This window comes from Semicossyphus pulcher, unplaced genomic scaffold, assembly GCF_022749685.1.
Source record: "Semicossyphus pulcher isolate SPU_LCO1_2020_fin unplaced genomic scaffold, fSemPul1.0.p SCAF_1, whole genome shotgun sequence".
In the NCBI taxonomy this organism is placed as follows: Eukaryota; Metazoa; Chordata; class Actinopteri; order Labriformes; family Labridae; genus Semicossyphus; species Semicossyphus pulcher.
In genome coordinates this window covers 36,912,472-36,940,378 of record NW_027211603.1, presented here as the reverse complement: position 1 = coordinate 36,940,378, position 27,907 = coordinate 36,912,472, and the positions used below count along the sequence as shown (strand labels likewise).

The following is a 27,907-nucleotide window of genomic DNA, read 5'->3' as shown; positions in this document are numbered from 1 at the left end:
TGTTGGATTTCTTATTTTTTGGTATATTTGGTCATTGTATAAAGTCTTGTGAGGGCTTAATCTTAGGACCCAGAAGCAGACGCGGACACAGCTGGTTGCAGTGGTGTTAACAGGTTTTATTGTAACAAAAGATGGAGGAGGCGGGAGCTAGCGGAACGATGAGTGGAATGGCTGAGGGAGAGCTGCGGCTTATGAGGATGGCTTGAAGACAGAGCTGGCACCGGTATCCTGAGGCACAGGAGAAATAAGTTAGCCGACAGCAAAAACACACAATACATCTAATCCTCAGAAATGTACTGATGGGCTGAGAGTCTGACTACCACTGAGCTGGCAGAACAATCTGGTAGAATGGCAGAAGAGCTGGAGGTCTTAAACTGTGAGGTGATGAGGTGATTGCAGACCGGTGTGGAGCTGCACCAGGTGCCAGATGAGGTAGCCACGCCCCCGACCTACCGACACACACACACTAACACACACACACACACACACACACAGGGGAGGGGGAGAGGACACAGGGAAAAAACAAGAAAACTGGGAGAAACTTGAGTCATTGCAGGTGCCGTGACAAGTCTTAGGCAATATGAATATGTGTTTTCTGACATTTTGCATTGTTTTGTGAAATAGTGTTTTTTTGTGAAATTTCTCTGTTGGTTATAAAGACTTGAATGTTGTGTTTTCAGATTTCTTTCTGGATTTATTTCAATGTCATGTTTTGTGAAAATTTTGGTTTTCGAATTTTGATGAAAAGTGTGTTTTGTTTTAATGTTTTGGGGGCTTATGAAATGTTCTGTGAAATGTTTTGATTGTTAAACATGTTCAGTAAAACGTTGTATTTTCTGGGTTATGTTTTCTGAATTGTTTTCAACAGACTGTGAAACAGATGTGTTTTGAAACACATACCACCCACGCCATGATTCTGGTTTCCATTAGAAGAAACAAGCTGCAATTAAAGCAATGATGCCAATTCAAAAACAGAAATGCAAAAGTCTAAAACAAACACGACTACGGATATGCACTGCAAATTATAAAATAAACCTACAGCAAAAGGCCAAAACAAATGCATTGACATCAAATGAGCAACAGATACAGAAACGATGCAAAGTCAAAAACACACAATCCCAGAAAATACATACAAAAGAACAATGTTGCAAATCCAGTCAACACAATGGAATTGCAGTAAGCCATGTGTAGTTTGCGGCACTATCAGCTGACTGCCTGTTGTTGGGCTCTGAGCAAATGGGTGTATTAGTGTTCACTCCTCAAACTACAACAAACTCCCAAAGCCCCTGTGCTAGTTGGAGGAATTAACACTATGACATCACTGCTCAAAGCCCAACACCGGGCAGAGTCATTGAAAAGTGTCCTACTGCTAGCTGCACGTCTAACAGAAGCTCACTCAGTAGTGGTTACTTTAGCAAAGCTATGTGTGTTTTGCTTTTGTACAGCAGTCGGTGGTACATGGACAACAGAAACACTCCACTCCAGTGTGATAATTAATAAATTCACTGTCTCGTCTCCTTCCCTCTCTTCCGTCATTAATAAACTTTTCCTCCAAGCACCCCCTACAGGCCTGGAGCACTTCTGTTGTGATGACTGAATTTGCGTTTTTCTTGTGCATGTGTTTTCTGTGGTTGTGTGTTTTTGACTGCGCATCATTTCTGTATTTGCAGTGCAGCACGTTTTTGTCATTTGCAGCGCGTTTCAGTCGTTTCTTCTATGTAACATTTTTCTTTCTCTATCTTATTTGTTGTGTTGACCTTCGGAAAGGTTCATGAGAGTTTTTGTGAGACTTCCCGATGTTTTTGACACCAAATGAATGCAGACTGGGTGCCTTTGGTTGTGGACCCCACAGGAAAGATCCAAGATACTTCAGCACTGATGAGCTTGATTGTGCAATACATGTTTAAAAACAAAACACAATACTCACATGCAATCATGCAATGTGCACTTCCACGTCCAACCATTTTGTGGACTGTGTGCACTGTATTGTATTTTCTGTATCACTGACATTTTTACAGAAGTGTTTAATTGTTTTTGTGCATTGTGTGCTCTTCTCTTTGAAAATGAATTGAATTGAAATGAAATTGAATTCTCTGAAAATTTCCCCGTTGTGGGATCAATAAAGCTTTATCTAACTTTTCACCAGTTGTAACATCAAGGCCTAGCATACTACAATCCATCACTCACTGACTACCCAAAGTTGACCCAGAGCTGACCATTTATTTCAAATCATGTATTTCAATAAACTCAGTAAAGTGGAAAAGAGAAGGCCTCAAGGTGCCTTCACACCTGCCTCGCCCTCCTTTCTTTTCTGCACTGACCTCACAGTTACATACCAGCATTTGGCAGACCAAAAGTCTTTATTGACACAACACAAACATGTTTTTATTAAAGATGCATCACAGGATGCATATCCTGGACAGAGGGAGCTGAGTCACTATGGATTATTTACCTTGGCCTCCGCCATCAACACCAGCCCAAAAGTCCTTCACCTCCTTAGAGCAACACACGTTATATTTACACCTTAACAATGTGCCATATTGTATTCTTCCCATAGCAGGCTAAGTGAAGGGTGTGGACAGCAGCATATTGAGACATCTTACAAACAGACTAAACCATTGCTTTGATCGCATAGCTACTCTTGGTTCAGCACTCCTGGAGTGAGACTCTGGAAAGTAAAGATGATTAACTTTCTCTTTGTATTTAAAGGGAATTTATATCACCTCCTCTTCTCGTATATGTGATGAGTTGGAGAACAGCAGATAGGAGATATATTATAAAAAATGGTGCAGGCTTTCCTTTCTCAATCAGAAGGGAGTTAAGCCAAATGGCAAGGCCTTTAATTTACTAGTTGATCTGTTTTTCTTGCCCCGTCATGAGCTCTTGGTAGTATTATGGTAGACCCTGAGCAAACTGGAGAGATTCTACAGATAGATGAGTGATACAAGGAAAAACCTGAATGAGAGGAGAAACATAAAAAGTGCTGATGATTCCGTTGCAGTGCACGGTACAGTTAAGCAATGGCGTCCAATCATGCTCAATGTGATGTATAACATTGCTAAGCAGGTGCAGTTGAATCAGATTTTCGTAACAAATTCCATCTCTGGATTAAATTCCCCATCCATAGAGCCCTGTGGGGTCACTGATATGTGCGATGTGACTGAAAATGATGAGTCATAGCCAGTTGCACACCCATGGGCGATTTTTGCCCTGTATGTTACACAGCTCTCTCCATAACCATAATTAAAACAACAAATGAGGGAATATCTTTGAAAGAATGGTGTTCATCCCTCCAATATAGTTCAGGGACTTGTGGAATCAATGCCAAGATCTGTTAAAGCTATGCTGCCATACTTGGTGGCCAGACACCTTAGACACTTTGGTCCCTTTTTACATGGCATTTGACAAGATTGACCATCACATCCTGTTACAGAGACCGGAACAGTTAATTGGCATTACAGGGTCTGCATTAAGTTAAACCAATCAGCTATCTAAACTAGAAGCATGCCTTAAGGACAAAAAGACATGGATGACTTGAAATTTTCTCATATTTAATTCAGACAAAAGTTATTGTGCTTCGCCCCAAACACCTCAGAGATTCTTTCTCTAATGATATAGCTGCCCTAGATGGCATCAGCCTGGCATCCAGCACTACTGTTAGGAATCTGGGAGTTCTATTTGATCAGGATATGTCCTTCATCTCCTACATAAAACAAATATCAAGGACAGCCTTCTTTCAACTTCGCAACAAACATCAGACACATCCTGTCTCAACACGATGCAGAAGAACTAGTCCGTGCATTCGTTACTTCCAGGTTGGATTATTGTAACTCGTTACTATCAGGCTGCCCTAATAAGTCACCAAAAACTCTGCAGCTGGTACAAAATGCTGCAGCACGTGTGCTGACAAGAACTAGGAAGAGAGATCACATCTCTCCTGTATTAGCCTCTCTGCACTGGCTTCCTGTAAAATCTAGAATAGAATTAAAAATCCTTCTTCTTACTTACAAAGCTCTTAATGGTCAGGCACCATCATATCTCAAAGAGCTCATAGTGCCATATTACCCCTCTAGAACATTGCGCTCCCAAGAGCAGGCCTGCTTGTGGTACCTAAACTTCATTCATGATTTACATGTCCAGACTTGCCGTCAGGATCGGACAGAGTCTTATGTTGATAAGTTCTGTGTGCTGACCATCAAAGAAAGGTCGAATGTAAATGTTTATTTACTTATTGCTGCTGGATCACATGGCTATATTCTCCACTGCGTGCATAATGGACACTGGACAGTGTATTAATATCTGTGGGCACAGAGTCGGTGCCACAGGTAGTTATGTTTGAGGATTATAATAAATGTACCTGTTAGTTGCGTGTGTGTGTGTGTGTGTGTGTGTGTGTGTTTGTGTTTGTGTTTCTGTGTGTATTAGAGAGAGCACACATTTGAATGAGCATGCAAGGTGCAGAGCTTGGTGTCTCTGAGTTTTTGGCCTGTGTGTGGCTCGAGCAGGAATCTCCCTGAGGTGAAGCAGGTGAGTGTGGAGGCAGAGGTGAGTTTGTCCACGTCTTCCTGCACTTCTCACCAGATCGGTTACAACAAGAAAGCTTTTTCTCTATGTGTAGAAGTGCTGCTGTGCATCCCTGTGTATGACAAGCAGACTCGCATGTTGTGAACTTGCTGATGTATGCCCATAATTTGCCCTTTAAATAGCAGGAACATAGGCTGCTTCTCATGTCTCTTATTTGATATTTCCTTGCTTGAACCAGAAGTAATTCCAGAGCCGCCATATTGAGGACCGTCTCAAAGCTCTTAATGCTACTTGGAGGAGCAATTAGAGAGGATACACAATAGCAGCCTCCACGGAAATCTTTTACTGGCTGACACACCCCCTTATTAATATATCAGTTACTGATTGGACGCTGCAACAGATAGGACTGATGTGAAACTTATAAAATAATTTTCATTGTTCATGAATATAACAGTATTTGGGCTTAATAAATAATGAATTCAGATCAGATTATCAGTAATCCAAAATGCAAATAATGAATGTTTAATTAGAATGAATACAGTGCACATGTGTGCAGACACAAACAGCTGTTAAAGCAGACTGACTGCTCTGATCCAGCTGTGATCAGCTGACGCCGTCATCACAAACTGACGTCGCTGCACGTGACGCTTCAGAGGAAAGGACACCTCATGTCTCTTAAAAAACATTCCCTCATTTCCTCTCATGGTTTCCTCGCATCTCTCCATGCATCTCTGGTGGGAGGGACTAAGATGCAAGTGACGGGCACAAGTGAAAGATGCATGCATGCAATTTAAGAGACATGAGAGACAGCCATAGACTTTAGACTTTAGACCAGGTTTTTGTTGGTCTATGGCATAGTCCTTTTCTGCCTCCTCAAGTTAGCATTGCTCCACCCGTTTACCTGACCCCGCTCCATTTTAAGACCAACACGCCCATGGGGGCTAACGTGGGCATAAGATCACTTGCTATTTACACAACTTGAGCGCTGGGCGTGAAAATGACAAATAGCAATGACACTTTGTGCTGGGTGCATAATAGGGCCTTTTATGTTAGTTTTTCTGTTAATTTGTAATTTACCCAAATCCAAGTGCCCATCTCACTTAAGAACAATTAAGGTTCCCCGAATAGTTGCAGAAAATTTTTTTAGATGAACATTCCACCCTTTTAAACGCATTTAAAGCACTCAGATGACAAACCTGTACTGAACCATGCTTAAAATGATTTTAATGAAAATTGTATTTTTGCACAGCAGTCAGTGGTTCAAGGCCAACTAAGACACTCCGCTTCAGCAGCGTCTAACGTTACAAAGTCTGACAATTAATCATTTCACTGTCTCCTCTCCCTACTTTCTTCCGTTCATATTAAACCTGTTGTTGGCCACAGTGAACATGGACGTGTTCCCCCATTGAGTCCCCCTGCCCCGGGCCTGACAACTCCGAACTCCTGGTGGTCTGAGCTTTTGTGCTAGTCTGAAAAGTGACCGCTAACAGACCCCGTGCTCTGAGCCTTGACACCGGGTGTCCGCCAGCGGTATTACTCGTGGACACTGATGAGGCCTTGTCGCACTGATCGCAGGTTCGACTCCCGGTCTGCCGATCATTTGGTGCATGCAAAAAAACGTATGACCACGGACTTGCTGCAATTGAAATTCATTTTGTGGCTATACTTCAAGTACTGATTGCTAACACTTTTTTAACGTTTTTTTTTACTGTTTTACTAAAATTAGCAGTAGTATGGAGAATGTTTGGGCATACAAGGTTTTTAAGTTCCACAGAAATATCTTTTCACATTGTTTGGATGCTAAATCAAACTGAACTAACAACAAATCTGAAAAATACCAAAGAAAAAGCTAATTTGGAAGGAAACATCAAATTAATTGATGATGCGAGGTACCCACTACAAGACAATCAAGACAATTTTGGGACCGATTCCCCCATTCCCTCAAAAGTAAACAAAGTCCCAATTTTTTAATGGTTCTAAAGATTATCTTGACAGATTTTCCTGTGGTGTGGCATAGCTGCTGAAAGACCCGAAATCCCCATGGAGCTAAGGAGGAAGTAACGGGGCTGCATAGCCGGGAGGAGACGATGGCTACGGAGGAGGAGATACCAGCCGTACCTTCACTCTATTGTTATGGGAAACGTAAGATCACTTCCCAGGCTATCGTCTTTGTTGTTTACATTCCTCCCATGGCTGATGCGTTGTGGGCTGCTGATGTCATCAACTCAGCAATGGCGAGGTTACAGACCCTGCACCCTAACGCCTTCATAGTGACCTCTGGGGACTTCAACCATGCAACACTGACATCAACCCTGCCCACTTTCAAGCAGTTTGTGGACTGTAAGACCAGAGAGAGCAAAACGCTGGACCTGCTGTTTGCTAATTTCAAAGAAGTATACAGCTCCACTGCTCTCCCTCCCCTGGGCAGATCGGACCACAACCTAGTACACCTTAAGCCCCTTTACATACCTGCTGTCCAGTGTCAGCCTGTACGAAGGTGGTCAAAGGAAGCCCAAGAGGGCTGTTCAGAGGCACTTGACTGGGATGTTTTCTGTGATGCTTATGTGGAGGACATAAATGGACTCACAGACACCATAACTGACTGTCAATTTTATGTACCGACAATCTCAATCAGGACTCACCTCCCCCTGTGCACTCACCTCATACATCTCTGTCCAATTCCTCCCCCCTACCCCACACCCCCTAACCCAACCCTGATCACCTCCCTACCTCACAGCACTTTTCACCTCATCTTCCCTCCGACCACCCCCACCCCCCCTGCACCCCTGCCCCACCATCTCTCCTCAATGACTCTCCTTACAACGGTAGATTAATCTCAGCCTTCTTTGACCCCTCTCCCATCTGGACCCTCTAACCATCCTCAAGCCTCTCCACTAACCATTACTGCTGAGGATTTAAAAAAAGAGTTCAGCCGTCTTCGCCCAGGAAGGGGAGCGGGCCCGGACAGCCTCAGCCCCAGAGTGCTCAAAGGACCTGCTGCTCAGCTGTGTGGTATCTTTCAGCACATTTTCAACCTGAGCCTGAGCATGATGATTGTCCCTGACCAGTGGAAATCATCATGCCTGGTTCCTGTGCCAAAGAAAAAACATCCAAACACCCACAGCGACTACAGACTGGTAGCTTTGACTTCACACGTCATGAAGTCACTGGAGAGGATGGTCCTGAAGCACCTCCACACCATCGTCAAGCCGTCATTGGACCCCCTGCAGTTCGCCTACCAGCCCCATATTGGAGTTGAGGATGCCATCATCTTTCTGCTGCACAGGGCTTATTCTCACCTGGAGGAGGCAGGCAGCACTGTGAGCATCATGTTTTTTGACTTCACCAGTGCTTTTAACACCATACGACCTTCCCTGCTCAGGGTGAAGCTACTGGACATGCAGGTGGATGCTCTGCTAGTGACCTGGAACACAAACTACCTCACAGGCTGACCACAGTATGTGAGGCTACGGAACCACGTCAACAAATGTCAGACACCATTGGGAGCAGCACAGGGGCACCACAGAGGATGGTCCTGTCTCCCTTCCTGTTCACAATCTACACCTCAGACTGCAGGTTCCAGTCACAGTACTGTCACCTGCAGAAGTATTCGGACAAATCTGCCATCGTGGGCTGTATCAGCAGGGATTAGGAGGCCGAGTACAGGAGTGTGGTGGACAAGGTTCATGGAGTGGTACGGACTGAACCACCTACAACTCAACATCACAAAGACAAAGGAGTTGGTGGTGGACTTTAGGAGACGAAGGACCAGTCCAAATCCAGTCACCATCAATGTAGCAGAGGTGGACATTGTGGATGAATACAAGTGCCTGGGCGTCCACATAGACAATAAACTGGACTGGACTAAAAACATAGATGCGGTTTACAAGAAAAGTCAGAGCCGTCTGTGTTTACTCAGGAGACTCAGATCTTTCAATGTCTGCAGAACCATGCTGCAGATGTTCTTTCACTCGGTGGTGGCCAGCGTCATCTTCTACGCTGTAGTGTGCTGGGGCAGCAGGCTGAAGACATGAGATGCTAACAAACTCAGTGAGCTCATCAGGAAGGCTGGCTCTGTCCTGGGAGTGGAACTAGAGTCTATAGTGGACTTGTCTGAGAGGATGATGCTGAGGAAGCTCCTCAGTATCATGGACAACACCGCTCACCCCCTGCACGCCACTGAGGAGCACCACACCATAAGTCTGTATAACTCCTGCCCGTTCAGCAGGAGGAAAAATGGAGCATGATGGGACTTTTTATCACTATGTGCAACTTCTGATATCATGTGCAATAACACGTTCAATATCAGACAAAGCACATGCAGGCAGGTGTCAGGTGATGTGTCCAGGGTGGTTAGACATTTGCCAGCTCTGTGTATTTTGGCCATGAGCTTAGAGCAAAAATTCTCAAGACATCATTCAAAAGTGCAAAAAAAATGTCAATAAAAACATATCAGCGCAGTGTCACCACCCAGGGTCTGAACTTTTTACCAGCCAAGTGCAAAGTGCCCATTTGCTTTTCTGTTCAGAAAGCCAAATTGAAAATGTTAGTATCTTGACCTCATCATTATGAGCCAGAAAATAATTTGAAAACATAAAATCACTACCGGGCAATATTTTATGAAAACCCAAATTATTTCTCACCAACATAATGCTTACTAAAGCTGCTTGCTGTCAAAACTGGCCAAAACAACATTTATATCCACTTATTTTATAACGTGCAAAGTGAATCATTCAGGTGAAGCCAAATACATTACACACATACCACCATCAGGCAGAGAGAAATAAGACCTCCGGCACACAGGCAGGAACTGTAGGCAGACTTTCATTACTTATTACAGTTCTCTGTGATAGTGTGGCGGTTTTGGTCCAATATTGAAAATACTTTTTTAAATTGTGTGACATTGAACAGAAACCAGGATCTGTTTACCCTTTAAATGCGTGACTGCAGAAAAGCTCCACCAGAGCAAATCATTTAACCCATCACACTCCATGCATGTTGAAATAATTTTCTGCCATATTCTGCCTTCTTCTGTGCCATTCAACATACTGACACATCACTCAAAGAGCTTGCAAATAAAGATGTTTGTATTGATTATAAAAGATCATTAGAGGCCTGTAGGGTGAAAACGCTGCTTTGTACAGTGATGGAGGTGACGACATGTTTGCTGAGCAAACAAATAGTAACTTTGTGCACATTGTCAGGTATTTATTTAACATGCAAATGTCACAGTCCAACTACACTGAAGTTATTTAGATTAAGGGAGGGATCGATAGTTAAGATTCCTCTTTCCCTCACTCTTACCTAAAGGAAGTGGTGTAGCTCCACCTTGACTGGAAGGATATAAAATGACATCCTCCAGGTGAGTCTTTCATAGAGTGTCAGTCCTCAGGACCAACATGGGGACCGCAGAACTCCAATCCACTTTGTGGCTCATCTACCTGACGCTGTTTTTCGGCTCTCTCCCTGATATTGGTGAGTGAACACATAAAAACTGCTTCCAGGTTTTGGCTACTAGATGATGGAACATGTCACAGAGAGGAAGACTAGATGTTGTTCTTTGATCAGAAGTTCATGTTTGTATGTGCTGCAGGAAAGAAACTTTATTGTTATTATTATTTTCATGGTTGCTAAAAAATGACTCCAATTATTTATCAATGATCAAAATACAATTTTCCAAAATAATTGTCTTTTGATTGAATGATCAATAAACTGCTAATACTGTGATAATGTTGTTGTTTTAGTGGATGCTTCTCACATCGATCACGTGTGCTCAACTTGGGGACATTATAACTGGAAGACCTTTGATGGAGAATTCTTCAAGTTGCCATCCAGCTGTAACCATGTCCTGGTCTCACAGTGTCAAGAATCCTACGAGAATTACAACATCCAATTGAGACACACAACAGTCACCAACTCCCCCACCATCAGCAAAGTCATCATGAAGCTGGAAGGTGTCGTTGTGGAGCTGTCCAACAATGCTGTGCAGGTCGATGGCACAACGTAAGTTCAGTTTAAACTGTGTGGCTACACTTTACCTCATGTGTTCTGTGCTTTAGTTAGGCTGAGACTGGGAATTTGATTAAAACCAAATATTTACACTCACTACTGCAGGACAGGTTGAGCATGAAGTAAAGTAGTAAATACCGTAAGTAAATACGGTAGTTTAAAAACAAATAGGTTCATGTGTTTACCCTGTGGCGAATCACACAATCACACGACCGAAATATTTTCTCTTTTTTATTGGACAACTGAAGAAAATGTTAAAAACTGGTATTCTGAATTATAACAAATAAATACATATGACTTTAAAATGCCTTTTTAATAATGTGGAAAGATAGTTGAACATTGACGCAGTATTTTGACAACCCTACTTTAAACGTGTTTATGGTACCAATTGTTACATAAGTTGTAAAGACAAACATTTAATTGTAGAGGGAAAGCTGATTCCTCTTCATGAATGTCATACCTTTGTTACATTTGTTACAAACCTAGTGAAACATTATTTCATTAGGTTTGCTTTTAAGCAATTCCAGAGATTTAGTAACTTTTTACAAGATTTAAACTATGAAAATATTACTAAGGCTTGGTTGTACTAGAGTTAAATCAACACAATAAAACTCTCACTTCCTGTCTATTGGTCACATGAATAAGGAAGCTGCACAAGACAGCAACAAACTTACAGAGGGAAAACGAAAGAATAAATCACATTAAATGTTCATCAATATTCTCTAAAATAATACTCCAGCATATTATGCTATTCAAACAATACAAACAAACGTATAACTGAGAAATGGCGCTTACACTTCCCCTTGATGGTCTGAAGGGAAACAGCAAAGCTGCTTGATGGTGAAGGTACAGGATGATATAATCTTCCATACCAAATTGTCTAATTAAGAAAGGTTTAAACAATCTCAGCATCAAGGAATTTTATTTAACTGTTACCTGGGTCGTACTGTTGCCTGTTGTACTCGGTCAAGGGCTTTGCCTGTTTTAAACTGAGTGTTCAAGCTGAAATTTTAAATGTTTGAATCATCAGTGCTCTTCTTTATATCCAGAGTCTGATCTCTAAAAATAACTGGGATGTCCTTGATGTTCTTGTTGATCTCATAGGATTTGAAAATTTCTAATTAAAGTGCATCTTAATGGCAGCATCAAACTAAGAAGCACAATGGCAGACAGTGCAGCAGAGGCGAATCAGCTGTCACAAGTTTAGAGCTTTAGGTAGATTTTCAAACTGCAGTAAAGTGAGGTGCTAACTAATGCTGCTTGGATGGTTGGACAGAATCAGCAAATGCTTTTAGTAAAAATTCCACTTTGCACTTCTCAGCTGATATTTTTGTCCTAATTTAAACCGGAAGTTATTTATTTTTTTATATCAACATCGAAACAAAGGACCCTGAGGAATTAAACCTGGTTACTCATATTTCTGAGGTCACATCTTTACCCAGAGATGTTCTACGTAAAGCTTTTATTCTCTTCCTGAGACGACTCCCTTTCCTAGACTGGAGTACTGACAAATAAAAAGTACCCCTTCAATACTAGCACAATAAAAAGGCAAACATATTTGTTATTTTTTTCCAGCTGTTTCTACTAACCTTTAATGGACGTGATATTATTGCTACCGTTGATGTATGGTGGAACAGTACACTGAATTGTAATCCTAGAAACAAGTGTAGCACTAAGAAACAAGATTAGCTTTGTGCTATTTTCGAGGAAGGCGAATTACTTTTCATGTAAAGGCCTAAGTCATTATGCAGCAGGAACACAATAACAAGAAAGGAAGAAGAAGATAATTTGTTTAAACAGAAATGATAAATACACATATCCAAATTAAACAAACTTTTGGCACTGAACCTAATGTTATAGCAAACATGAGGTGGCCTTGAAGTTGGCAGATATAAAATCAAGCAGCAGGACAACTGGACAAGGAAATCATTGGAATTAGGAGAAGTTGAAAATAGATTGTATTTTGTGTCCTTATTTTAGAGAATACTGAATACCTCTTATTGGATATGACTCCCTGATTCAGCTGCTGGTTTCTGTCTCATTTTTTACATTAACCCTCTGTGTGTCCTTCAGGGTGACTCTGCCATATGTCAAATTCGGTGTTATTGTCAGAAGGACCACATCCAGTATCTTCGTTAACTCCAAGCTGGGAATCAAAGCAATCTGGAACCTGGAGGACTCCCTGGATGTACGATGCACACTCTCAAACATGCACAAATGTTTGCAGTCAATTTAGCGTTCAGGTGTATTTTAAATATATTTACAACAAATTTCTGTGATTGTGAACCTAAAAGGAGCTGACTGTGCAACTGCAAAAGTTCATAAGCATTATAGAAAGGCAACCCTCAGGGCTAGCTGTCGGTCATTTGCCCTTCAACCAGGAGACTGCTGTTCAAGTCCCTTGTGAAACCAAATGAAACCGTTTTACACAGCCTGTTCAAAGCGGGATTGTTATGCCATTGTTCTGCCTCTCTGTTCTGTATAAACAGTACAAAGGGAGAATGGTAGGGTGATATCGCTTCCATTATGTGGCAGTGGAGGCAGAAACAGAGCCAAATTGATGTCTGTTAAACAGGGAAGCTGGCAGGATGGGACAGTGATGTGAGCTGATGAGGCCCTGTATGGAATCATATAGAATCATGTTGTAGATTCTTGCTAATACACAACCAACCAACTGTATAAGTTGATGAAGTTAGGCAATAAGATTAGCAGAGAGTAGCATCTGAACAAAAAGCACACATTATTAAGTACACCTGTTACCTGCCATTCAAACACTTTCCATTGATGAGCAATTCCATCATACACATGCTTTCCTTTAATAACTTCTGTAGTTAGCAGCACTAAAGAGCTGAAACAAAATGAAGAATAAGACCCAGGGCAGCTGAGCTTAGGGAATTTAAATGTATCAAAATGCTATTGTCTATGTCATCTAAATTGAGTTACAACACACAATGTTACAATGTTACAGTTTCATTTAGCAGATGCTCTTGTCCTAAGCCATGTACATCTAAGAGTTACGCCTTCAGGAGTTATTGCAACATAAAGTCTGTCTTTCAGGGTCAAAGAAATGGTTCTGCACATCACAGTCCACAGTAAAACCAAAATCAGTTCTTATTTATGCTCTGGTCTAACTTGTCACTGCGGCGTGTCTTCAAGCATTTGTTTCAATCCTAAAATTCAGACGTTTTCACGCTAAAACTTTTCTGATGTGAACAACTTAAACTCAAACGGTTGAAATCCTTTGATTTGCTAAAAGTAATATATGTTTGGGGTGTGTTCACAGATCGAAATGGATGAAAAATACCGGAACCAGACATGTGGACTGTGTGGAAACTTTGACGGCATAAGCAATGACTTCATGGTAGATGGTAAGGTCCTGTTTAGTATTATGGAGGGATAATGTGCTGATAATGATTGTAGTGGTACAGATTACAGGAATTAATTTTACTGTGACACCTCTCATTGTGAGGGTTGTTCTGTAAGGGTACATAACGTGTGAACAATCTTGTATATTTGTACCGTAACCATTTTTTTTGCCATATTTATGGTCTAAATGACTAATAGATACAAAAGTCTTTGCTTTCAAAGATTGACAGGCTCAGATTGATAATTGATTTCTGGTTTTCAGCTTTCCTGTTACATTACAGAAAAATATCTCGACAGAGATGATCCCATATTTCAGAGAGCAAGATTCCTTTTTTAAAACCAGAAAGAGCAATTAGATCACTCTTTTCCGTAGAGTCTAAGAGTACCTCTGTCTGTTAGTGTTTGTGTGTTACTATTTTACAACCCCCTGCATTATTTACAACCTTGTGCTGCTTAAGGCAAAAAAAATATGTCGTAGGTTCAACCTGTATTATACTCTGGAAACCCTAACTATTTACCTAAACTGAACTACCCCTGACATAATCCCTCACATTCACCCGGCTGGTTGGGAGCTAAACACTCTCTTGATAGTGACTATTGTAACAAAAACCTCAGCACCTAAAGCATATGAAAATATTTTCAAATATTATTCACCACTGACCTTTTCTTGATCTTTCCTGCACATTATTATGGTATTTTTTTGTCTTAACCTAAAGATACTGCTAGATAATTAAAGTGTTGTGTGATTCACTGTATTGTGCTGTAGGGTCTCCACTATCTGTGACAGACTTTGCTGAGAACTACAAGGCCAACGGCTTAACAGAGAACTGTGAGGAGCCTGATCTGATCCCAGTCCAGAGCTGTGGAGATAAGGTAACTCTCTGCACTCTTAATCAACATCACCATCATCATCATCGTCAACCTTCTTTTATACTCAAGAGACCATTGAGATGCAACCCACATTTAAACTTACCTCGAGTCAATTGTCAAAGCTAAGCAAAGGAAAACTGCAGCAGAAAGATATAAGAAACAGAGAAAAGACAAAACCACAATTACTTTTATTCAAAGCAATTCAGAATTTTCACTCACTGTAAATTATTTGATGACTAAAATACTATAATGACTCATGGCCAGGCATTTTGAGCAGAACTGTTCAGATCAAATTGATCATTGAACCTTTAAGTATCTGTGGATTTATCTGGAACAGATGGCTAGTTTCTCTGTACCTTGGTGAAACCCCTACACGTCCTTCTCCCACCCTAAGGCCTCGTCCCTGACTTAAGGCTAAAATACAAAAGGGAGAGACGTGAGAAGGGGAGGGGGCTGAAGGAAAAAAGTCCCCTTATCTGACTTTATTCACTGGCCTAAACACCCATAAGATTTTATCTTCCTCCGTATGAGAGCCCTGTTAGTTGGACCCCTGTATGATTTAATCCTAACAGCTATGAAGGCCTCAATAAACATAGATGCCTAACATTGCTCAAAAAGGGGCTTTCTAAAGGTGCTCTCTGCCCTGTGTGTGTGTGTGTGTGTGTCTATAAATCAGTAATGTCGCCGTAGTGTGAATCTCATGAGCTTACCTCGGGGGCGTAACGGAGTCCTTTGAAGAAAACCTTTTCTCACTTTTGATTTAATACCACTCACTCCGGAACAAAAACTCCCTCCAAAGGATTTCTTAAAGTTTTACATGCCTTTATTTGTTCACTCAGTTATAAATGACACAAAATATAAAAAATAAATATAAAAGAAAAAAGTTAAAAACTCAAATTTGTCAGAACTGGTCTGGTTCTGTTTTCAGATGCCTTTAAATAAGGCTGATAATTTAGGAGTTGGACAATTTGGATGCAGTTTAAGAAACCTAAATTACATTCTATCTATCTATCAGCTAAATTTGGGAGTCTCTGGCGGGCATTGATTATTCACAAAACCTGGAGTCCTGTTTAGGTTTGTCTACCAAGAGATACCATGCAAACCCTCAATAGGCGTATTGTCGCCAGGAGCTTACGAGCATCCCCATTATGGCAGGCCCAACAGTTGTCAAAGTCTTGCTTCAAATCTAAATTACGCCAGAAGTTCAAGTCACAAACGGACAAGATTCAGATTTAAAGTTTTTCAGGCTATCTGCTTTACCTCTTCCTGCGAATGGAGAATCTCTGAGAGACGGGTAGGCATGTCCTGAGGAGAGTGGAGCGGGGAGTGAGCCCCGATCTCCGGACATTTGCCTTTATATAGGCCTCTGCGCAAAAGCTGGAATTTCCCAGCTCCTGCACTTGCAAGTTCACGAGGACCGTTCATGTGAGGTGAGGTGCACGCGGTCCGTCCACGTGAGGTGAGGGACACTTTTACAGCCTACCCATAACTATTGGCTAACCAGAGCCCTACCCCACGTGGGCCAGCTGCGGCCGGGGAGCCAATCATAAATCTGTTCACAGACAAGACCAGTTTCAACAACTCTCCGACCCACAAATAAGTACTCAAAGAGAAGTTATCTGACATCTCAATAAATGTAAGCATAAATGATAAATGTTTAACAATACATAGTCAAAAGTCCAACAAATGGATATATGACATGGTTACATGAGTACATAAAAGTACATTGACAGAAAAATCAACCATGCAGATTGATGAAAAGACTAAAGTAACTACTAGAAGGAGAATAGTAGCACAAATCATTGATTAAAAGTCAAGGTTAAAATAATTCCTTGCAATTCACAATTCACCAATAATTTGTGTTAATAAAAAGTCAACATAATTGAGTAATACTCCAAAATAATATGTAATCAAACATCATTCTATTTTTCCTAGTTAAAAAATTAGATTATAATCCATTAATTAATAAACTCATATTATAAGTTGTGAGCTATAAGCTACACAGTGAGTTTACAATGTTGAAACTTAAACGCACACATATAATAAATCAAGAGAAAAAGAGCAAGAGAGCAAAGGCTATAGTACGTAAAGCTTGTTGGCTATAATGTTAAAGGCTGACATACAGTCAGTGTAAATGAGGGAAAACAGGATATAAATCAAGAATAGGATCTTTAAAGACTCAACTGCAGTAATTCTCAAGACACTCAACTAAGAGCATCAGAGGCCAACATGGCAGTAAAACTTAAAGCATACGTGTTAGACTCTGACACCTCAAGAGGAGTACAAGAGGAGTAGATTTAAGATAATACAGAGAACATAAAAGTGATTCTCAAGACTCAAACGTGCACAAGTTATTCATAACAATTTTTCTGGCTACTCTTTCATGCCAGTGTAAGTTTATGGAGATTTCCTCCTTATCCTTTATTTGTATTATTTTTTACTTGTTATTTATATAGTCCCATAAGGGACATTGGCAAAATGCAGGAGTCCAAAGACATGTAACCCATTACTTCCTACATAAACGCTCATTTAAAAAATATTTAATTATAGTAGTCAAATATTAACAACAATTGCATTAAATTTTACCTGTCCTGTCTAACAGTTCAGTCTCTTCCTGTCCCTCTCTGTGCTCCCTCCTCCCCAGCAGACCACTGCATAGAAGACAGTAGACGCCACCACAGTGTCGTAAAATGTCCGTAACAGAATCCTGCACACTCCAGAGGACCTCAGTGTCCTCAGCAGGTGCAGACGACTTTGGCCCTTCTTGTACACGACGTCTGCGTTGTGGCACCAGTCCAGTTTATGTTTGAGGTGAACACCCAGGTATTTGTAGGCCTCCACCCTCTCGATGTCCAAGCCCTGGATGTTCACCGGTTCTGTCTTTCTGCAGAAGTCAGCGGGCAGCGATGAAGTGGCTGGGATGCTATCTGGTCTGTGCTCTGATGGGTGGGGGGATGAGTGGGAGCAGAGTCAAATCTGTTAAAAAAAACAGTCTGAGTTGGTTTGCCCGCTCCCGGTCTCCTGCTTCAGGCCCCCTCTCATGGCCTTTGCTGTGACCTGAGATGTTTTTCAGTCCTCTCCAGACCCCCCCCTGCATTGTTCTGCTGGAGCTGCTCCCCCATCTAAGGCTTGTTGCTGGCCTTGCCTTCCCTGATTTTCTGTTTTACCTCCTTCTGCACCCTCCTCAGCTCCTCTTTGTCCCCAGATCTAAAAACCCTCTTCTTGTCAATCATCAGGGCTCTTAGTTCATGGGTCACCCAGGGTTTGTTGTTCGAGAAACACTGTACTTTCCTGGTGGGTACAGTGATCTCTACACAGAAGTGTATGTAGTTTGTATAGTCCAATTTATAGATGAATCTTAAATAGGCTCACCACTTGCCTTCTTGAAATACCACCCATGCTGGTCTGCACCCCAGAGTGTGTGCGTTCTAAATGTTCAGAAATAGTCTGCAAGCAAAACAAATCATCAATGGATCTTGATGTAGCCAGGGCCTCTCTACAGGATTTTTATAACTGATTATATTGTATTGTTTTTTTCTTCAGCAATACTGTGACGACATCTTCTCCAGTGCTCCATTCAGCAGCTGCCAAAACTTACTGGATAAGGAAGCCTTCATTAGAACCTGTATGGCTGATAAGTGCTACTCTGAAAACAACACTGAATCCATGCTCTGCAAAACAATCTCAGAGTTCTCCAGACAGTGTGTCCATGCAGGCGGCAAGCCTAAACAATGGAGGAGTCAATCTTTTTGCCGTAAGGATGCTGACACCTGAAGATGACTAAATGTATTTGCAGTTCATCTGAATGTGCTTGCTCATGAGTTGCAGTGTTGAGTAGGATGATACAGTCACAGTAAAGTGTTTGTCTCCACAGCCAAGACATGTCCATACAACATGGAGTTTATGGAGTGTGGCAGTTCATGTCCTGATACCTGCTCCAACCCTCAGGCTAGTCAAATATGTGAAATCCACTGCCATGATGGCTGCAGCTGCCCTGCTGGTATACATACACATTTTACACTACAATAACAAGCTTACATTACATGCAAGCAGGATCTATTTTATGGTACACGTACATACGTAAACATGACAATAATAACAGTTATGTCTCCTCCCTATTTCAGGAACGGTCTTTGATGATATTGGTAAAACTGGCTGTGTTGCAGTGGATCAGTGTCCCTGTGTGCACAACAACAAAGTCTACATGCCAGGAGAGTCCTACTCTTACAACTGCAGATCCTGGTAAGACTGGAGACCTTTATTGAGGTGTCAGATTTAAGCAAGTATTCCTTTAGTTGACCTGTCTAATGAAGATGAAATGGCCAAAAAACAAATATAATAATTGGTTTAATTTGGTTTTTGGAGACTACTTTCTCAAGTTTGATGTTGGTTACTTAAAACAGGTTGATCAAATATTTATTAGAGTTCACCTCCAGTTTACTAAATCGTAATTAATAAACAGAAAACAGCTCGTATTAAGAGTTTGTTCAAATCATTGCTTCATCAAATTATGGCCTGTTTACACTTGTAAAGTGTATTTGTTTTCCCTAATCCCCACATTTCTTCCCTGTTCTCTGTTGATGCATTGATGTTTTCCTTCTTTTTAAAGTAACTGTATCAGCCATGAACAAACAAACACACTAAATAGTAATTGTTTGTTTTTGTTCTTTTAATCTGGGCATTATTTCTTAATCATTCCATGGTCTGGGCGAATGTTCTATTCTGATTGGCTAATGGTTTATCTTTTATTCCTGACAATTGGACACTTAAAAGAAGTTCTGGGAAAGGAGCCTTGTCATTGTTCAAAATTAATATGCTGGCTATATACGCCTATATGTTAAATAATTAACCAAATAACTAAATCAAAGTCTCCGTTTCCAATTCACGCAGCTAGTTTACAAGTGAAAATGTAATTAAAAACAATAAGACTTCAACATTTTTTAACCTGTTTGTAGAATATGAAACCTTGATGACTGGGAAGCAGCTGAAGAAAGAAACTGAGAAGTAAAGGAGAAACAAATATAGATGATGAGCTAGGAGGAGGGGAGATACCTTATTTTCAGTTCACCGTTAAGCCCAGACTTAGATGTGTACAAGTTTCACATCTGTAACACTGCCAAGAGATTTATTATAATAACACTGTCAAAATATAGTTAACAGACTGTACTGACAGACAATTTCATTGTCTTAGGTCACATAAAGATGGAATTATTTTCATGACGGGTGTCACATTCCTTAATACTGCGCTGAAGTTACCACCAACTTTCCAAAGACACAAATAATTTCACTTTAACTGTGCAGTGCTATTGGTGCTGATGTTTGTGAATTGGACCTTTTTTACTATTTTGCTGTTTGTGTTGCCCTGAATGTCTGCACAATTGCTGATTTAAATATGTGCAAACACTATAGGAGCAATGAGAAGCTATATGCTCTGCAGCGCGGTTAGGTGTGCATTTAACCCTTAGTGTACTATATAAATTAGATGGTTTCTTTTTGTCTGTTTTGGAGAGGTTTAATGGCTGCAAAAGCCATGCAATCCTTTTGTGAAGTATGTATTTGTAATAACTTCCTTTCACATACATATTTGCACTTGATGAAAAAAGGGCACCACCTTCAATCTGAAGGAGATGAAAGAATAAAATTGTGGCTATAATCAGTCTCTGGGTTGTGAATATATTGACCCTTACTTTCTGCTCGGTAAAATTAGAGACAGACAAACTTTATTAGCTTTTTATAATAAAATGATTAGCAGCAAATTGATAAATGAGGACAATACAAAACAAAAAGAACAGACAATATCAAATGTGTGAGGATGATTGTCAAATCAGAATTGGCCTGGCTGTAGTGATGAAGAATATGATTTTCGTTTTAGTACCAAAAGCATGGTAATCTAAACCCTATAAATTGTGAGATAGTAAGAATTTAAGATACTATCCTACAACAACTTTTGATCACAGCAACAGCAGACAACAATCATAGTTAATGACTACTTGTATGTCCAGTATGTGGAAAAGAAATGTGGTCTGACACTTAGGCCAATGTAGGGTTCTTTAGCAGGAACAAACTTCCTACAAATATCCGTGAACACCACAGAATGGTGCCTGTACAAAACAAGCATGAAGAAGCAAACTCACCCTCAAAACTTCTACTGCAGATCACTCCTCCCTACTAACAGCAAACATGACCTTTCATTTATTCGTGAAAATCTTAATGATAAATGTTGTACAAAGGTTAGCTTGCTAGTCTTGTTGTTGTAATGTAGTGTAAATATATATTTACTTTCGGTGCAAGTAATTGACTCTTGCTAGTGTACTGTTGTCTTTCTTGCTCATAGCTGAGCTAAAACACTACACTATGAACACTACCATGGACTACAACATTTTCATGTTGCCAAGTTGTATCAAAGATGTGTTCGCCTGAAGTAGCAAACTTTCCATTGCATTAGAACCTTTAGAACCCATTAGAAATCTTTGTTTTTAGGTATAAGTGAAACCCTTGGGCATTACCAATGAAACAGCATGTGGGCTTGTTTGAAACTATTTGATTGAAACAAGTAATGGTCAATTTATTTTATCTTAGCAAGTGAACATGGTATCAGTGAGATAATGCCCTTCGAGATGTCCATGTAGATGATGTGTAGGCCAGAACATTCTCTGCGTCTTGAGCATAATCCCTTACATACTTTGCGGCCTAAATTATCACCGCTATGTGTAAATAGGGCCAGGGTTAAAAGTACTGGAATTCCCCTATTAGTGTGTTTTAAAATATACAATAGTGGTCAATGCTGTTCTGTGACCTTTTTTGGTTACTGTTTGTTTTGTTTCTCCAAAAAGTTCAATGCATTCGCCTTAAATCCACAACATTAGAATAGTCATTATGTATGTCTGAAACTAATCCTGCTGTACGCTGGTTTTGCTCTGGACATGTGAAAACACCTCCGCTTGAAAACTAGCACCACAGAAATAAGCCTTTTCTTTTCTGGTCTCACTTCCTTCAGCCTGCTCCAGAATTACTCATAATGGCAAACATTCTTCATCGCTACGTTTTGCCTGAGGAACCTTTCTCAACCTTGTGTTCATGTGTGTTTGGTTTGGAACAGAGAGGACAGTGGGTTCCTTCCTGGGGACGAGGAGCAGTTCTATTTTTTAGTAGCTACAGGCGGCAGGCATACGAAGTTTAATTATATTTCCTGAGACTTAGGTCTATGTACTCCTCATCTGTTGTTCCTGCTGATATAATGTTAGCCTGTTTGCAGGGAATGACAGTCTTCCTTATATTCCTCTGCCTATTAAACCATGTTTTTCTTTCAGGATTTCTAGATAAAGCACCAGAGTAATTTGAACACTGCTTGAAAATATGTTTTGTTGTTGTGTGTGTGTGTGTGTGTGTGTGTGTGTGTGTGTGTGTGTGTGTGTGTGTGTTTACTGACAGTGAGTGTAAAAGTGGCTTGTGGAAGTGCAAAGAGGAGGACTGTCCAGGAATCTGCTCTGTGGAGGGAGGAGCTCATGTCAACACCTTTGATGGAAAAATGTACACCTTCCATGGAGACTGCTCCTATGTTCTAGCCAAGGTAGCACACACATCATCTGCAATAAAGCTAGTGTACCACCACATACACACCAGAGTTATACACTGCACACAAGCAGCATGGGCTGGTATCCATCTATGCTGAGAATTATATCGCAATGTTGATGATTATATAATGTCATGAACTAATGAAAGACCCATTAAGTTTTTGGTGAACAGAGCTCTTTGAGTGTGTCATCATGAAACAGATCAGTGTTTGTCATTAATACACTCATTTTATCCCCAATGTGTGTTGCAGCCAAGTAGTGGCTCTTCCTTCGCTGTGCTGGTGGACCTGGAAAAGTGTGGTGTCTCTGGCAGTAAGACCTGCCTCAGAGCTGTAACTGTGGTCTTAAAGAGCAATACTATGGTAAGCTGCACACAGATATGCTATTCACTAATTTGTCAGGATACACACTGACAAACAGGTATTCATTATTATAGTCTGTTTGGAGTGGAGTTTTGTAAATCATTTATCATATTTATGCAGACACCACCAACATAGTGATTAAAAGTAAATAAACACCTCAGAATTATTTGGAATACTGTTGGATTCCTGTTTCTTCAAATCTAAAACATTTCTTTCTACACTCTGACAGGTGATGAAAATCCTTGCGTCTGGGCAGGTCAATATAAATCAGATTCGTTCTGAGCTTCCACTGTCTAATCGTGAGTTACTTCAACATATATTTCAAGAGACACACAGGTTGTCAAATAAACAGCTATAAAGACCCTCAGAATCACCAGTTACAGTGCTTATCTATAAACTGAAGAGGGACTGCCGATATTTCCATCGCTAAACCCTTTTTTTTTTTTTTTTTTTTTTTTTTTTTACATATTGGGGTCTTAATGATAAATAGGTACAGAAATGTCTCCTATTACTCCAACAGATTTTAAAAGGGTGTATTACAGAGAGGAGACCTCAAAATCTGTATGGATAGAGGCCAGATTTATTTTCAAGTGCAGATGGTAACATGTAGAATTTCATTCAATCTAACAGTAATGTGTATATTTGAAATTGTAAAGCTGTAACACTGAGTTTTTCAATGTCTTCTCACTGCTGCAGCGGAGCTCATAGCATTTAAACAATCATCCTTCTACATCGTGGTTAAGCTCAAGATGGGCATAGCGATTTTAGTCCAGCTGAACCCCAGGATGCAGGTCTTCATCAAGATGGACTATTCACTAAGAGGAACCACTGCTGGTATGCCTCCACCTCCACAGCTTCATCTGGTGTTTACTAGCATTTCAAAAAGGAGTAAAAAAACGTCTCCTAACTTTTCCAACAGGTTTGTGTGGGAACTTCAACAACAAAATGAGTGATGACTTCAAGGTGATAAGTGGTCTGGTGGAGGGCACTGCTGTTGCTTTCGCCAACACATGGAAAACCAAAGGAAGCTGCCCCGACATAGCTACACGCTTAGGACATCCCTGCAACCAAGGCATCAATCGGGGTACTACTTTATCTCTTCTCCTGCATCTTGCGTCATGTCATATTACATCTCATTTCAAATAAACTATGCCACACCATACCACACCATACAGTTAACAATGCCTTTTTCTTTTGTAACCGCGTCATTTCTCTTTGTTACTGGCTCTCAGAACAATTTGCCCGGTACTGGTGCTCCAAACTAATGGATCGCAATGGAGTGTTTGCACCGTGCCACAGCACTGTTCCCCCTAATACATACGTTGAAGTGAGTCTGCACACACAATGCTATAATGACAAATAAACTCAGATACTGTCCCTGCATTAATAAGTCCATGCCTGCTGTGTCCCCTTATAGAACTGCATGTATGACAGCTGTAGCTGTGATAATAGTGAGGACTGCATGTGTACCGCTGTCTCCTCATATGTCCTCGCCTGCTCAGCAGCAGGAGTCCATCTCAGTGGCTGGCGGAAAGACATCTGTGGTGAGTAAAACAAAGGCCCTCCTTTTATTTATTGTGGTAATAGAAAGGCTGGGATTGTAACAAGCAGCTGATCACATGCAACATAAAATGAGGCTAGGTCAAAACCTAGTATGTGGCTGACTGCATCAGGGTCCTCACACTGCTCCTCCCGCAGGCCATAAGTGTATATGTTAGTAAAAATAAATCATGTAACAGACGTAACTTGGGTGCGATCTGTCCCTCTCTCCCCCTCGCTCTCTTTCCGTCTCTTCGTCTCGGCTCATGCGGTTGTTTTCGCTGTGTGTTAATTAAGGTCCTGTTTCTAATGTAAATAAGATCTTTTTCTGTTAAGACAAACCCACAGAAACATTTAAAACAAATACCAGAGAGTACCCCTGGAAATGTGCGCTGCAGACATGTTGAGGACAGCAGAGGAGCAGCCCCAACTACTCCCCAGAGCCATGTACACTGTCTATGGCTCTGATTTAGGGTGTCATGATTTTGATACTAATTCAGAAATAGATCAGAGGGACCTTTTGATTTGGAACAGGTTGCTAGTACTTGCTCATTGGTGGATTCATGTTGGGTCTCTGTAAACAATATAAAAAGTCCAGACCTGGATAATGCTACAGCTTACACAGACTCATTTGGAATATCCAAATGCAGCATGTTGTTTGAAAATCAGTGTACAGATTCCAGGCATAGCCATCAGTGGTAATTAAAAAGGTTAAAATCAAAGGTATTATCGTGCAGTAAGAGAATGGTTCACACCCCTCTCTAATGCTAACTCATTGTGTATCTTCTCCACCAGGCCAATACAGTTTATGTCCAGCAAATATGGCCTATCATTACAACATGACCAGCTGCCGTCGTAGCTGCCGTTCCCTCAGCCAACCTGACTACTCCTGCCAGGCCAACCTCATCACAGTGGATGGCTGCGGATGTAACGAGGGAACCTACATGAACGACAAAGGCCAATGTGTGCCCAGTAAAGACTGTCCCTGCTATTATAAAGACAACATTATTCCTGCCGGACAATCTGTGACAAAAGATGGCCGCCCATGGTAAATACAGAGTGTTGTGATTTCAAGGGTTGGGCATGGGGGTGAGGTAACAAACACACAGCTGTTTAGTTCATAGTGAGCAGTGAGTTAAGTTCATGGACAGGTCATTCCTGTTCTGTTTCAGGGCTTTGCAAAGCGCACAATTTTCACCTTGTATTAAGACAATTACAGGATAGTAAAGTCAGAAACTCACTAAAGGATTTTGTGTTCATGTGGCTGCTAAACCTGTGCGAAAAAAAGACAAATCACATGCAAAATGTTAGGCCCCCCCGACTGTGGTGCCAAGCAAACTGAATCTTGTTGTCCCTTTTCTGTTTGCAAGTATTTGCTGTAGGTAGTATAAATGCATTTGCAAATAGATTAATTTAAAAAAAAAGTGCAATTCACAAGCACAATCACTACCAGCCACTTGCAGGTCGAGTTAAATTAATTGTGCCTTCAGAGAGCTAGTGGCAATACAAGTGCATTATGTATAAAGCTGGTCTGCCCCAGACGTTTCAGTGAAAATAAAAGAATTCCACTTACTGTATGTCTGCTTGTAAACACAGTCTGTGAATAACATTTTGACATTACGATAACCAGGGTTTAATCAGTCTCTGGCTGCTTGGCACATTGGTGAACATGTTTTCCAGATGTGTACGGCTCTTGTTGGCTGGTTCCAGTGAAGAAACCATGTCACAGACAATAAAACTGGTAATTACATCAGCCAAGTCTGGGAAAGTGGAGCAGAACAGAGAGTGGAGGAGCTGACAGCTCTTCTCCACAATTAGATGTATAACAAGGGCAAAGTGCACTCAACTCTAAATCTTTATAGGCTTGTTTGTGCTGGAAAACGATTAGTGCAAATCCTTTTGTGAATCAGGTCCTGAGATCGGGCAGAAAGCAGTGGCAAGTGATTTCGTGGTTGTTGTGTACTGTGTAGATAATAGATAAAAACATATCAGGGAGAGCCATCGTAATGGAAACAACACTCCACAGCTAGATACCATTTAAGAAGAAAGAAGTCATCTGTTAGTCATTATAGAACACAGGTATTTTCTGTGACATGATGTTACAAACACATAGAACTTCTATATTCAATCCCATCCATTGAAGGACCAAGAATGAAGCCTGATGATGAAATTAACACTGTTTCTGTGTCCCTTCGTACCTGTTCTCACAGTTACTGCAGACATGGAGCTCTCAGCTGCTCAGGAGGGTCACAAAGTAGGTTTACACATGTTCAAATATTGAACACCAAAAATATAACATTAACATTCAGTTATTGCAGAGGTCTGTTACGTGTTGACAAGTATTTTAAATACTCTTCCAAATCCAAGCTGAAACAAAACAATGTATTTTTAATCACACAATATTGTTGATGTCATTACGTCCATGCCTCCTGTAGGTTTGACATTATTGTCTCTATGATGATTTTGTTTCTAACTACCCAGGCCCAACATGCAGGCTCCCCATGGTTTACTTCGACTGCTCCAAAGCTCCACCTGGGGCTACTGGGACTGAGTGTGAGAAGAGCTGCAGCACTCTGGACATGGCTTGTGTAAGTGTTGCTTAGCACTCTCACACTTTCAGAAAACCTATAAGCACAGGCTCTGTTTGTCTGAAACACCCTTGTTGCCCTCCACTTTTCTTGGCTACAGGTCAGTACTGGCTGTACACCAGGTTGCATGTGCCCTGAAGGCTTGGTGTCAGATGGAGCAAGAGGCTGTATCAAAGAGTACAAGTGTCCATGTGTGCACAATGGACAGGTCTACCAAGCTGGAGAAACACTGACTGTGGACTGCAACACCTGGTTTGTACAGGGCCTTACATACCCCCCCCCATAATCATAATCATAATCATAATAATAACAATAACAATAACAATAACAATAATAAGTTATAATTCTTATTTTTATTAACATTTTAAAAAATTATATTTTTTAAACGTACTCATTTAAGTGTTATTTTCCAATTTTAGTGTCTTAAGGGGTGTGTTAATGTCTCAGCCAAACTGTATTTTGTAGTGACACACAAATGCCGCATAGGAACTGGGCAACTCACTGAACTATTCACAGCACAATATTACAAACCATTATATAACAGGGCTCGTTAAGATATGAATGGATTTTGTCAACTCACAAACAAATGGGGTTGAAATAAAACAAATACAAAAATACACAATGCATTAACTTAGCAGGGCAAACCGGTGCAGTTTTATCTTTTTCTCTTATTGGTCTTCTCTTGAAAAGTTCTTTTTACTGAAGATCCTCTCTTTTAATGTGACAATTTTGGGGGGCTGCAGAGAAATATTTATGCCACACAATGCCAATGACCATAGCTAATGAGTATAATAGTATTTTTTTTCAATATAATACTAATTTCAGATCATTGTGGCCATGACTCTCTCAACCCCTGTATTGTTATTGTAAGTATTGTTAGTATTTTGACAGGTTTAAATGATTGAATGTCTGTATCTGCTGTGTCTCCTCAGTTCCTGCTCTAATAGGAAGTTCACATGTACCAACAATGTGTGTGATGCCGTTTGTGGGATCTATGGCGACGGGCACTATGTGACATTTGATGATAAGAGGTTTGACTTCAATGGACAGTGTGAATATACTCTTCTACAGGTAA

The 27,907-nt window shown here is 40.8% G+C and overlaps 1 protein-coding gene across 1 annotated transcript in view; it reads left to right on the top strand.

The window, feature by feature from the left end:
* Window positions 1–9,923: 9,923 nt before the first annotated feature.
* The window catches only part of LOC138592292 (mucin-2-like), a 50,200-nt gene continuing 32,216 nt past the window's right edge, over window positions 9,924–27,907 (top strand). The window contains exons 1-20 of the mRNA XM_069663082.1: window positions 9,924–9,999; window positions 10,269–10,527; window positions 12,607–12,721; window positions 13,817–13,901; window positions 14,666–14,772; window positions 18,313–18,523; window positions 18,644–18,769; window positions 18,894–19,011; window positions 22,201–22,339; window positions 22,595–22,705; window positions 22,935–23,004; window positions 23,402–23,539; window positions 23,625–23,789; window positions 23,938–24,032; window positions 24,123–24,253; window positions 25,050–25,292; window positions 26,455–26,498; window positions 26,726–26,832; window positions 26,933–27,084; window positions 27,765–27,903. Of these exons, the coding sequence (XP_069519183.1) occupies window positions 9,924–9,999; window positions 10,269–10,527; window positions 12,607–12,721; window positions 13,817–13,901; window positions 14,666–14,772; window positions 18,313–18,523; window positions 18,644–18,769; window positions 18,894–19,011; window positions 22,201–22,339; window positions 22,595–22,705; window positions 22,935–23,004; window positions 23,402–23,539; window positions 23,625–23,789; window positions 23,938–24,032; window positions 24,123–24,253; window positions 25,050–25,292; window positions 26,455–26,498; window positions 26,726–26,832; window positions 26,933–27,084; window positions 27,765–27,903 (2,631 nt within the window). The remainder of the gene's footprint in view (window positions 10,000–10,268; window positions 10,528–12,606; window positions 12,722–13,816; window positions 13,902–14,665; window positions 14,773–18,312; window positions 18,524–18,643; window positions 18,770–18,893; window positions 19,012–22,200; window positions 22,340–22,594; window positions 22,706–22,934; window positions 23,005–23,401; window positions 23,540–23,624; window positions 23,790–23,937; window positions 24,033–24,122; window positions 24,254–25,049; window positions 25,293–26,454; window positions 26,499–26,725; window positions 26,833–26,932; window positions 27,085–27,764; window positions 27,904–27,907) is intronic.